At 45.4% G+C, this 11,747-nt stretch overlaps 2 protein-coding genes across 2 annotated transcripts; both read left to right on the forward strand.

The window, feature by feature from the left end:
• The first annotated feature begins 404 nt into the window (after nucleotides 1–404).
• On the forward strand, nucleotides 405–2,880 carry LOC107094258 (cell wall integrity and stress response component 1-like). The gene is made up of 2 exons (XM_015389779.1): nucleotides 405–522; nucleotides 2,240–2,880. Exons 1-2 carry the CDS (start codon nucleotides 469–471, stop codon nucleotides 2,627–2,629), a joined length of 444 nt encoding a protein of 147 aa, XP_015245265.1. The 5' UTR covers nucleotides 405–468; the 3' UTR covers nucleotides 2,630–2,880.
• Nucleotides 2,881–7,951: 5,071 nt separating this feature from the next.
• On the forward strand, nucleotides 7,952–11,741 carry LOC107094259 (location of vulva defective 1-like). The gene is made up of 2 exons (XM_015389780.1): nucleotides 7,952–8,583; nucleotides 10,590–11,741. Exons 1-2 carry the CDS (start codon nucleotides 8,392–8,394, stop codon nucleotides 11,334–11,336), a joined length of 939 nt encoding a protein of 312 aa, XP_015245266.1. The 5' UTR covers nucleotides 7,952–8,391; the 3' UTR covers nucleotides 11,337–11,741.
• The last annotated feature ends 6 nt before the right edge of the window (nucleotides 11,742–11,747 follow it).

Consider the following 11,747-nt stretch of genomic DNA (forward strand, 5'->3'; position numbering starts at 1 on the left):
TTTAGTCGTGAACAAAAAACGGTTTAAGGTCAGATCGCCATAGGAACTGATTAAATAGTTTTTATACATGACTAAAGGGGAACTCGCCCGCTCAGGTGGTGTAAAGTCAATTTTACGTAAAAGGTTAAAGGTTAAACTGAAGGTATTGACTCTGGGTTTGCTGGTCTGACAGAACGCTGGGATTTTTTTCTCTCTCTTAGAAATAAAATCATTGATTTAAAAAACGCCTTTCAGGCATTTTTCTGCTGGATGATCTGAAACGGCAGCAAAGGAAATGAGGAAGAGAATAAAGACGAGTGTTCCTCTCCCAGTGAGGCGGCGGGATCATGAACGCTTCTGGTTTCTGGGTCAGCTTCCTGGAACATGATTCATATTCAGCTGAAGGAAGAGGAGGCTGAAGGTTTTATCAGGTGGCCGCTCTGCACAGGTATAAAGGTGAGAACTGAGGGGTGGACCTTCCAAATAAGGATGGAGGGACTCCAGGTGCTGCTTCTGTTCGTCATGTTTCTGAGCGCCACACAGGTAAGAACCTGATGTTTNGTCATGTTTCTGAGCGCCACACAGGTAAGAACCTGATGTTTGAGTCCAGAACAGGTGGCTGAGATCTGGAAAAACAAAGCAGATCTCATTTGTTTTGAAGCTTAAGTATCAGAACATTCAAATTGAGTGATAGGAGAGATTTACATGGTCTGAGGGCAGAACCAGAGCCGCTTCAGCACTCTGAGCTTTCAGCTTCTATGGCTTTTAGTTCTCACTGATTATCTGTTCGTTGACCTTCTAGAGTCTGGGGTCTTACTGGGTTAGACAGAAAAAACCTGTTTCATTTGAATGGGAGGTGTTAGTTCTCAGCTCAGGTTCTACAGGTCTACCTAAACCGGTCCGGTCCAGTCCGGTTCGGTCCGGTTCGGTCCGGTCCGGTCCGGTCCGGTCCGGTCCGGTCCGGTCAGAGGGAGCAGAGGAGCAGAGGAAGCTGACCTCCAGGTTCGGGGGGCAAACGGCTCCTCTGATGGATGAAACCTGAAGGTTCTGCTTCAATCTGGGACCTGAAGCTGTTCAGATTAGAGGGAAGCTGTTAACAGATTACAGATTAGATCATGAATGCATGAGGAAACCATGAGGCTGCAGGTTTGGAGGGAATTCTGGGATTAAAATAAAGACTTCCTCAGGAGATAAACAAAGAGATCTAGTTTAGGGGAGTGTTGGCTTAGAGCAGAGCGCTCTGAGAAAGGTTCAAGTTCCCGGTTCGATCCCCACAGACGGCACTCTGGGTCCCTGAGCAAGGGTCTGACTGCAGTCTGGACCTTTAACCCCAGACTGCTGCCCAGGGGGGTTCAATGCAGAGGGTTGGAGAATAAAGCCTTTTATATTTTACATTATTTATTGATTGATTGACTTTATTGATCTCACAGTGGAGAAATTTACTCTAAAGTATTTCCATGTAGAGCTGCTGGGGCCAGACCAGTGTTGAAGGTCTGTGGAGGGTGAGGGTTGGGGGGCGGGACCTTACAACCTGCAGGCCCCTGAGGGCCCCTCTATGGGTATCTATCTGAGAACATGAGAACACCTAAAGGGGAAATCAAAAAGATTCTGAGGCAGATTTATCACGATACACGATGACGTCTGCAGGAAACTCTGCGCCGCATGCAAAGTCCTCCTAATGTGTTCATATCTGCTGAACAGCTGCTGCTCCTCATTTGCCTTTGAGACTGAAAGATATTCACAGCAGAAGAAACAACTTCTGTTTAGTTTATTTCTATGCTCCAATTATACATCGAGTCAATTTATAGATCCAGATCAATCAGATCCTCTAGTCATTGACTTTACAGGATTCTCTCCTCCCGGATGAGCCGTCAGAGACTCTTCAGCAATCCCTCACACTAAGCAAGCATGTAGCGACAGTGGAGAGGAAAAACTCGAACTTGAACAGGAAGAAACAGAAGCAGGCTCAGTGTGAGCGGCCATCTGCTGAGGCCCACTGGGGTTCAAGGAGACAGGGGAGCCTGAGAACTAAAAGATCTGCCTCCCATTCTACTTTTAGAAGTTCTAGGAACCACTAGTAAACCTGCAGCTCTGTTAGGAACATCAGGACCAATCAGATCTCTGATGTCAGATGGAGGAAACTGTCTTTGAAGGGAAACCAGGAAGTAAAGTGGGATCATCTCCTTCATTCTAATGTTTCTCTGATTCCTGTCAGGCCTTCATCCTCATCCTCATCCTCATCCTCTCCTCTCTTCTGCAGGGGCAGAGCACCTCCTCCTCTGTGACGCTGTCGACCATGAACCTGACCAGCGCTGCAGCTAATGGAAGCAGCCAGTCGACAGCAGCCCCCCCGCAGGGTAACCCGTCCCCCGCTCCATCAAACACCTCCTCCTCCAGCAGCAGCTCTCTGAGCTCCATCAGTCCTCCTCCTGCCTCCTCCAACCATCCGTCCATCACCGTCTCCTCTCACTCGGACGCCCCCTCCTCTGCGGTGACTCGGACCTCCACAGCTACCACCCAGAGCAGCGCTGCGACCCCCCCGGCCCCCAGCCCGACCACCGGAGGTTCTGCCTGTGTGTCTGGAGGCTGCAGGGTGACCCTGCTGCTGCTGGCTGCTTCCTGCATCCTGATGCAGCGTAGCCACGCCTGAACCCGCTACTTCCCTCCATCTGTAAAGGTTAAACCCCCCCAGGAGGCTTCAGAGAAGCTCCTGATCAGCGGTGAAGTGCTCTGATGCACTGAGCTCTCCACTGGTGGAATCTGAATGATAAAGTTTCCCTCAGAAATGACCTGAAATGATGGAAATCTGTGTTTTTATGAGCAATAAAAAGTTACCCGGCTGTTCTGGTTGTGTTTTTACTGCGCAGAAAGTTTGTTTGCACTGCAGAGTCAAAGCAGCAGCTCTGCTTCGCTGCAGCTGATGGAAAACTCAATCTCTGCTCTCCTGATTTACATCCTGCTTTTAAAAGGAAAACAACTTTTATTTAAACACATGCAAATCAGGCTGTTGTTATTTGTGCTCTGAAGCAGCAATCCTCTACCAAGGATGGAGCTGAGGATCCAGCAACCTCCCAGACAACAGAACTGATGGAGGTCAAACACATTTCAGCCTGAATGGGAATCTCAGCAAACATGGCCGACAATTTAAAAGATGAGAAAAAGTTCATTTAATAAATAAATGTATGAAAACCTGTCAGAAAGAAACTTTTAACAGAAAACAAAAGACATTTAGTTTTACTGGAACCAGAACCATCAACCTGCTGGACCCATGAGGTGGATCCACCTTCTAGATCCCATAGATCTAACATGAGTCTCATGGTTCCAGATGACCTGTAATATTCTGCTGGAGCTGCTGAACGGCGGCAGAATGAGGCCAGTCCTGCTGTCAGAATGTTCCTTCTCCACTGCTTCTCTGCTCCTGCCTGGTTGGATCCTTCTCAGCAGGAACTCCTGTTAGCAGGAGCAGGAGACAGGAGCTGTGGGGAGCAGGAGGTCAGATCAGAGGAGGCAGATTGACCTGAACCCAAAACAACATCCATGACATCAATGCCATGGTGGTGGCAGCATCATGCTGTGGTGAGACTCGAGTGGAGATTCACCTTCTAGCAGGAAATCCAACATGGACGCCAAGGTAGAGGCAGAACGGATGGTTTATATCAGACTGGGGACAGAATGGCCTAGTCAAAGTACAGACCTGAATCCAAACTATGAAAACATCTAGAAACTGATGTTTCCAGATGTTTTCCATCCAACCCAACTGAGCTTCAGCTGAAGTCAGAGGTGGTTCTACCGGTTCTGATCCAGAACCCGCTTCATTTATAGAATCCATCAATTCACGTTGTCATAGAATAGAACATAATAGAATTAAATAGAAAAGTAGCACCCAGATTGCTGAAAGCTAAAGTATCAAACCATCTCCTCATATAAATCTCATCAGATTTTCTGGTTCTGATGTCATGAAATGTAGAAATGTTGAAAAGAGTGAAAACCTTTTTATATTTTAGGGGAGCAGTGGGGAGGGGGCCCCGGGGCCTCGTCCAGCAGAGAGAAGGCAGGTCCAGGTGAGCCCGGCAGGTGTGTCAGCGATGGATGGACGTGATTTGGTCCTGAGGGACGTTTTGCATCCGCGGCTCCTGGAGGGAGGAGACGCGCTCCTCCCTGAAAGGGAGCAGGTATCAGGTGAAACACGGACGCATTAAAAGTCTGGCTTCTGGAAAAGTTCAGTCAGAAACACAAACAGCTGGTTTCACTCAGAGAGGAGAGGAGAGGAGCAAACATCCAGCATGAAGGTCGAAGCCTGGGAGCTGATTTCTCTGCTTCTGCTGGGAACCAGTACCTGCTGGGAGGGCTTAGCTCAGGTAAATCGATCTATCTCTGATTCCTCCAAGAATTAATCTCAGTTACCTGCAACACTGGAAGGGTTTGATTGTGAGCAGAAAGCGGTTTATTATTTTCGTTTTTCAGATTAAAGCAAATTATCGATAGATTTTAGAGGCTATCCTGAGTTACAATAATTTCAGCGGGATTAAGCTGTGGTGCTAAAACCAGTCCAACCAGTCAGAGTTCAATGGGAACATCTTGGTTGTTTTTGTAAATGATCATCTGGAAGGATTCAAGTTTCAGGGTTAGAAAGGATTTCTAAGAGAGCTGATTGGACGGGAGGAGCATCATTTCAACTGAAAACCCTGTTACCGTGGGAACAGGTGTGCTGAAGCTACCTGTTCTGCTCCCTTCACTTAAAAACGCTCTGATTTGGACCAGAGACCTGATCCGGTCAGGTTCCAGAATGGTCAATAAGGTCTGCGAGGAAACTCCTGGGGGAGCATCAGGGTGTCCTAAACCTCTTTCTGTCCTCCATCAGTCCACAGATCCTACACCTGTGACCGAGGCGGAGGACACTGCTTCAGCCTGGACCTCCAAAAGTTCCCTCACTTCCTCTGACCACGGCGTCGCCTCCGCCAGGCAGACCAGGGAGAGCGACAAAAAACCAGGCAATGCTGCCACCAAACAACCTGACAGAGCCACCACTAACACTAGCACCACCGGGGGCACCACCGGGGGCANCACGACCCGACCACCAAAGGGAAACTCAGCTTGTGGAGGAAGCAGCTTCTGCTCCACCCGCCTGCTGCTCTGCTCCATCGTTGCTCTGCTCCTGTTAGGATGAAGGTTCCTCAGCAGCAGGGACCTTCATCATCATCAGCCTCGTTACTTTGATTAAAGTCGTTTAGAACTCAGGATGCTTAGAGCTTAGAACACTTTGGTGTTTGTTTTAGTTTCTAATGAGATGATGAAGTTAAATCCTCAGATAACTGGGAAATCAAAATGCTAACTGATATTAAACGCTTTGTAATGTTGATTTCTATGTTTATAGCATCAATAGTTTAATGGCAGTAAGGTTATGAGATAAAAACAGGAAATGTTTCTCAACCCAAACGTCGTTAACCGTCAGTTCCTGCAGCGCCTGAACTCACCACTCTGCTCCTTTACCTTTACCCACCTGCTTGGCGCCCCCCGCAGGTCAGAAAGGAGTTACTGCGGATGTGACCTCACTATGGAAGGACTGATGTCAGCAGCTTTGCTTAACTTTGGACAAATAAAAAACTTATTCATTTTCTTATAATGGAAAATAAAATGAAATGATTATTTTATTCATTTTCAACATTCCTAAACATATGAAATGTATTAAATGTGAATAAAAACCATCACCTACTTTGAAGTTTTGACTTTTGTTTTATGTCAGTCAGTCACATGATCAAAAAGCACCTGAAAAAAAAAAACAGATTAATTTTAAAGAGAAAAAGAATTAAAAAATCAGTAAATGCTTGAAAGTTGAGTTTCTCTGAGGAAAGTAAACAATGAAGTGGAATTCATTTTGAAAGTGATTCATGTTAATTAGAATGTTTGCTTCAGGTATTGATCGATGCAGGAGGGGCTGAAATGCTCCCAGAGATGGACGACTTTATGGAGGATATAAAATATAAAATATAAAACCTAAAAACGTTTCAGACATGTTGAAGATTTATAACCGTCTCAAATAAAAAATGAATGAAATAAATTCAGTTTGGAGTCCTGCTGATTCCTTTCGGGCTGTTCCCAGGATCCCAGGTTGATCAACCATCCATCATTTCTGATCATCCTGTTCGTTACGGCAACTGAAAAAAAAATCTTATTTAAGAGGAAACATAGATCTGGTGTCATTAAAGCAGCATTTATTAATTTATTATTTCAAATTAGCTAAATAAAAATCAGCACCTATAAATAATATTAGAAGGGATGATGACTGGGTCCTTGAGCAAGACCCTTCCCCCCCACTGCTCCCCACAATGGCAGCCCCCTGCTCCCCAGTGGATTAAATGCAGAAAGTTCATTTCATTGCTCTGAACTTGTGACAGCGTTACGACAATAAAAGGCTGGAATAACCCCCCCCGATTTAAACGGTAGAGTCAGCATCGTTCTAGATAAGCTGCTCAAACAGGTCCGAGACAATTCCCCGTCTGCTCGCTACAAATGCAGCAACTGCTAATGATCCCGCAGCCGATTTCCTGCAGCAAGTCTGCATCAGAATCACTGCAGCTTCTGTTTCTGTGCATTACAGGTTTCACCCACATGTTGGTAGATCTGTCCCAAAGAGGTCTCTCTGTTGGTCTTACGGGTCATTGTTCAGACCCCCCACCAGGCAGGCATTGTCTGATAGGGGCCGCTTTAGTCTCCTGATGTCAGCACGAATCCTGCAGGAGCATGGTGGGGAGGGGGTGTTCTCCTCTTCTCAGGATTGTTGAGGCCTTTTTGCAACACATGCAATAGATCAGAGGTCTTCAACAGGGGGTCCGCGGAGGTACTGCATGGGGGTCGCAAAAGTCTTGGTTGATTACTTTTTTTTATATCCCCTCTTGCAATTTTTTGCACTAATTAAAATGTCTTTTAATCCACATTAACATGAATTCAACAGACTGTAGTAAACAGATAAATGAAAGCAGAAGATGTCTTTCAGTCATCAATGCACAGATTAAACGACACACAGGAGCTCTATCAACCTGGGCACCGTTTCATTCACAACACCTGTCCCATCAACCAGGAATCAGAATCAGAAATACTTTAATTATTCCAGGGAGAAATTACTTTTGTTACATGATTCCATCTGTAATAGAGTGACTATAGGACCAGTTTGATAGAACACTATTTCATACAGTGTATATAATTAGGGGGTCCCTGCTCCATCTCACAATCAGTTTGGGGTCCTTAGCCTTGAAAACGTTGAAGACCCATGAAATAGAGTGTTCCAGTAAAGTCTGTCATTTCCCATCTAAAGCATAAATTCTCCCAGCCGTCATGTCCTGTTAGGGCTGGGGAGGCATGGGGAGGCATGGGGAGGCATGGGGGGGTCATTGATCATAACTGACAGCCCGTCAGGTCAGTTGCACCTTGTTACTTTTCAATACCAGGCTTGAGGTCAAACCATCCCTATAAATCGGCGCTCCTCATTCGTCTCCTTCTTTAGCTCCACAGCTGGTTCCGCCCACAGCTGCCTCTCCCCAGCACTGCTGTCCCAGTAGCTGATCTAGAAGCAGCTGATCCAGCTGTAGCTCCCTGACTCCCCAAACTGGGAGCATATCTGGCGACCCAGAGAGACTGGTGCCATAGTTCAGCTTTTCATGATAAATAAAGCCCAGACGCTCGCCCAGTTAAAACCAGTTCCACCATTAAATCTGTGGCTGAGTCTCCTCCTCCCTCAGCTATCTGCTGACCCTGACATCATCACCACATCCATGCGCCTCCTTGGGTCACCATATATGACGGGTCACAGCTTGAGCTTTACCCTCAGGGGGCAGTAGATTTACTGGGTCTGTTTTGATCCGTTGGTCCTGCTGCCTCCAACCTGCTGTTCATCAGAACCAGTCCTGTTTCAGAAAAATGGCTGAACAATAACGCCTGTGTGGCCTTTCCCATGTTGAAATGATCTGTGATGCATGTTTAGGTTGTGGAAAGTCTGCAGAGATCAGGAGAACGTGTCCCAGAAGGAAGGTTTGAGTTGAATCCCAGCAGATTCAGGGGAGATGTTCTCTGAAGCTGGTTCTAACTAACCTGAGAACAGCCAGATGCATGTGGAGGAAGGCGGAGCGAGACCTGCATCTGTTCTCAGGTTAGGTTCTAACTGCTGCAGCTTCAGACCTGAACAGGACCAGAAGGTCCTCAGTCCTGCAGCCATAGATTATAACTAATGAAATAATTCAGCTCTGTCCCAAAGAGGAATATTTTCCACTGGGTCAACTATAAACCTGAAGGAATAATTCACCTGCTTCACCTTCAGGGACATGAAACCAAGCAGAGGTTGGATTAAAACATGCGGCTGTAATCATTCATGCAGTTATGTAAATATTTTAATCAACAACCGAGATAGGGACGTTTTTCATGGCATTTTTCATGCGCAGCTTCCTGGTCCCATACATCTGCCCCCCCCATCATATATATAAGAAGCAGGATGAAGGTTTGGTGGATTTTCATTCAGCTGAGGTCCCATCGTGGCTTTCAGGGGAAAATCTTCCTCTTCTGGTTCTTTACAACATGAAGATTTCAGCTCTGATCATCTTCTGCCTGCTGCAGGTACCTCCTCATCATTTATATACATATATAGATATAGATATATAGATATACAATGATTAATTGATCAAGGATCTAAAGTGAGGAAGTGTGCGTGTGTGTCGGGGGGGTTTATAGAGTTCAGCATCAATCATGTCTGGAAAAGTTGCTGCTAGTTTTCTTGTAGCAGCTCAGCTGATCCAGCAGGCCTGACTGGAAGCTTTCAATCAATTTATGTCATTTTATTCGTGTTAAAACATGAAGTCAATAATATATAGAACTAAATATTGTATAAATAGAATAAAAATGTAACTCTAAGAAGTTAAAAAATCAAAGTGGGTAAAGATAAACTAGCAATAATATATAAAAATGAAACATAGAGCTATGATTGGGGAGGGAAGCTGCAATGCATTCCAATCTATATACAACAGTCTATATCACTGGTGTCTAACCTTTTATCTACTTTACTTTTCTACAATAAGGGCGCCGCAGAGACGTTTCATAAAACTTATTATTGTTACATCTTTCAAAATACAAAAGACTTTCTCTATCCTTGTGGGGACTTTCCATGAGTTCCATTCATTTCTGCAGCCTTTGAAGTTTTAATGACGTTTTCTAGAGTTTTCTGTAGAACAGAACATTAATAATTAATGTAATAATTTGAAGGATGCTCTCATAAAATGTTTTTATGAAAAACCGTCTGCTGTTCAGAGGACATTGGCGAGAAAATGTCTAACAGCTGGAACAGATGTTTAGTTCATGCACAGCTGGATGCAGTAATATGCCTCCATGTTGGATCCAGCTTTTAGCTTCTGCCTCCATTAGGAGGCGCCGGCTTATTCAAAGCGGCCATATTATGTTACATTGACGAGGCCCACGCAGGTTTCTGCTCTTTGTGATGGAAAATTTCTGTCAAATTAGGCTGAGAGACTATAAAAAATCTCCTTATTTAGCCTCCTCCTCCGGACGAGCTTTCCCTGCCCCGCCCTCCTGAAGGCCACGCCCCCACAACCAGGACGCCAGTCAGGGTTCATAAAAATAACCTATGGGTATGGACTTGGAGAGAAGTTCTGGATAAGTTAAGCAGACGTTACTCAGAGGTTTAGGATCAGCTAGTCGCCACGGCTGATGAGGAACTGACACCATCAGATAACTCAGAATCAGAATCAGAAATACTTTAATAATCCCAGAGGGAAATTACTTTTGTTACACGCTCTAGTTACAGTTTTACATGATATATACACACATCCAACTATACAATATAATAAGATAAAAAATAAGAATAAAAAGAGATAAAATATATATACACATATAGCTCTTCTGTACATATAACTGACCTGGAACTGACGGCCCACGGACGGCGGACGCTGGAAAACGCCAATGACGTGTTTCACTGCGTTACTGCATCAACATGCTCATAACTTATCCAGCGTTTTTCCAAGATTTGCCGTACTTCAGGCAGACGCTGGATAAATCATCCAGGTGTGGCAGGAGCTTTACCTGGATGGCTTTAGAGCTGCTTATGGAGCGTCTAAAAATGTTTTATCCAACAGTATCTTCTGTTTAATGATAGGAAACATCTGAGCAATCCCTCTGATCTGATCCTAACTTCTCATTCAGACTCACTAACAAGCTGCTAATGGCTTAGAAGAGATTGACCTGGAAGAACGGGTGCCTCCTTTAGTGATGGGGAGTCATTAGGGCCGTTATTGGCCCGTTAATGGCCGATATGGTCTATGTCTCTGAAAGCAGGGTCACTAGGGGGAATTGTTGGCCTGATTGAAGAGAGATTCATTTTGAACTGAAAAAGCTTCCTGGATGAGAAGCGAAACGTCTTCAAAGTTGGAAACAATGTCCAGAGGATTGATTTTAACTTTTTTGGAATGACTCTGGATGACTGAGAATCTATTTATAGCCTTTATTGTTGCCAAATCTATCCTTCCAGCCAAACATACAAACATGTAACGTTTACTGACATCCCGTTAAACTCAGTGACCATTTATTCTATTTCTTTTTAATTTTTCACCCAGGCTTCTGTGAACCCAACATCTGCAGCAGCATCAACTGAAACCACATCAGCAATCACCACCGACCCCACATCAGCAATCACCACCAACCCTACATCAGCAATCACCAGCGACCCCACATCAGCAATCACCACCCACCTCACATCAGCAATCACCACCAACCTCACATCAGCAATGACCACCAACCTCACATCAGCAATCACCACCGACCTCACATCAGCAATCACCACCGACCCCACATCAGCAATCACCACCAACCTCACATCAGCAATGACCACCAACCTCACATCAGCAATCACCACCGACCTCACATCAGCAATCACCACCAACCTCACATCAGCAATGACCACCAACCCCACATCAGCAATGACCACCAACCCCACATCAGCAATGACCACCAATCTCACATCAGCAATGACCACCAACCTCACATCAGCAATGACCACCAACCTCACATCAGCAATCACCACCAACCCCACATCAGCAATCACCACCAACCNCACATCAGCAATCACCACCAACCCCACATCAGCAATCACCACCAACCCCACATCAGCAATCACCACCCACCTCACATCAGCAATCACCACCAACTCGACAGCTGCACCACCCATGGACTTAACTACTGCAAACACCAGCAGCAGCGGCAGCAGCAACAGCGGCAGCAATGCCCCGTGTGGACGTGGTGCCTTCAGAGCTCCTCTGCTCCTCTCTGCTGCTCCTCTTCTGCTCCACCTCTCCATCCTCTGAGCCTCAAACCTTAAACTGAGGAATTTTACGGCCAAAGGAATCATTTCCTGCATCGACTGAACGCTGGAGGAGAAGGAGAAGCAGGAGGAGATGCAGGAGGAGATGCAGGAGGAGCAGGAGGAGAAGGAGGAGGAGCAGGAGGAGAAGGAGGAGGAGCAGGAGGAGAACATGAGGAGAAGCAGGAGGAGCAGGGATGGGATTTATCCTTTGATCTATGATGAGGTTTTGATTAAATAGATCTAGGTCCATATTCACAGAGAATTCCCACATTAAAGGTTTTAGTCAATTTAAGGAAAACCTTTAAATTTCTCGATTTGTAAGATTTTTCTTAAATTCTTCCTCAGTAAAATAAATTGTTGCTTGTTGTTGGAAAATTTTCATTTCTCTTCTATTATATATTAATATTAATAT

The sequence above is a fragment of the Cyprinodon variegatus genome, unplaced genomic scaffold (genome assembly GCF_000732505.1).
Source record: "Cyprinodon variegatus isolate N-32 unplaced genomic scaffold, C_variegatus-1.0 Scaffold472, whole genome shotgun sequence".
NCBI classification, from domain to species: Eukaryota; Metazoa; Chordata; class Actinopteri; order Cyprinodontiformes; family Cyprinodontidae; genus Cyprinodon; species Cyprinodon variegatus.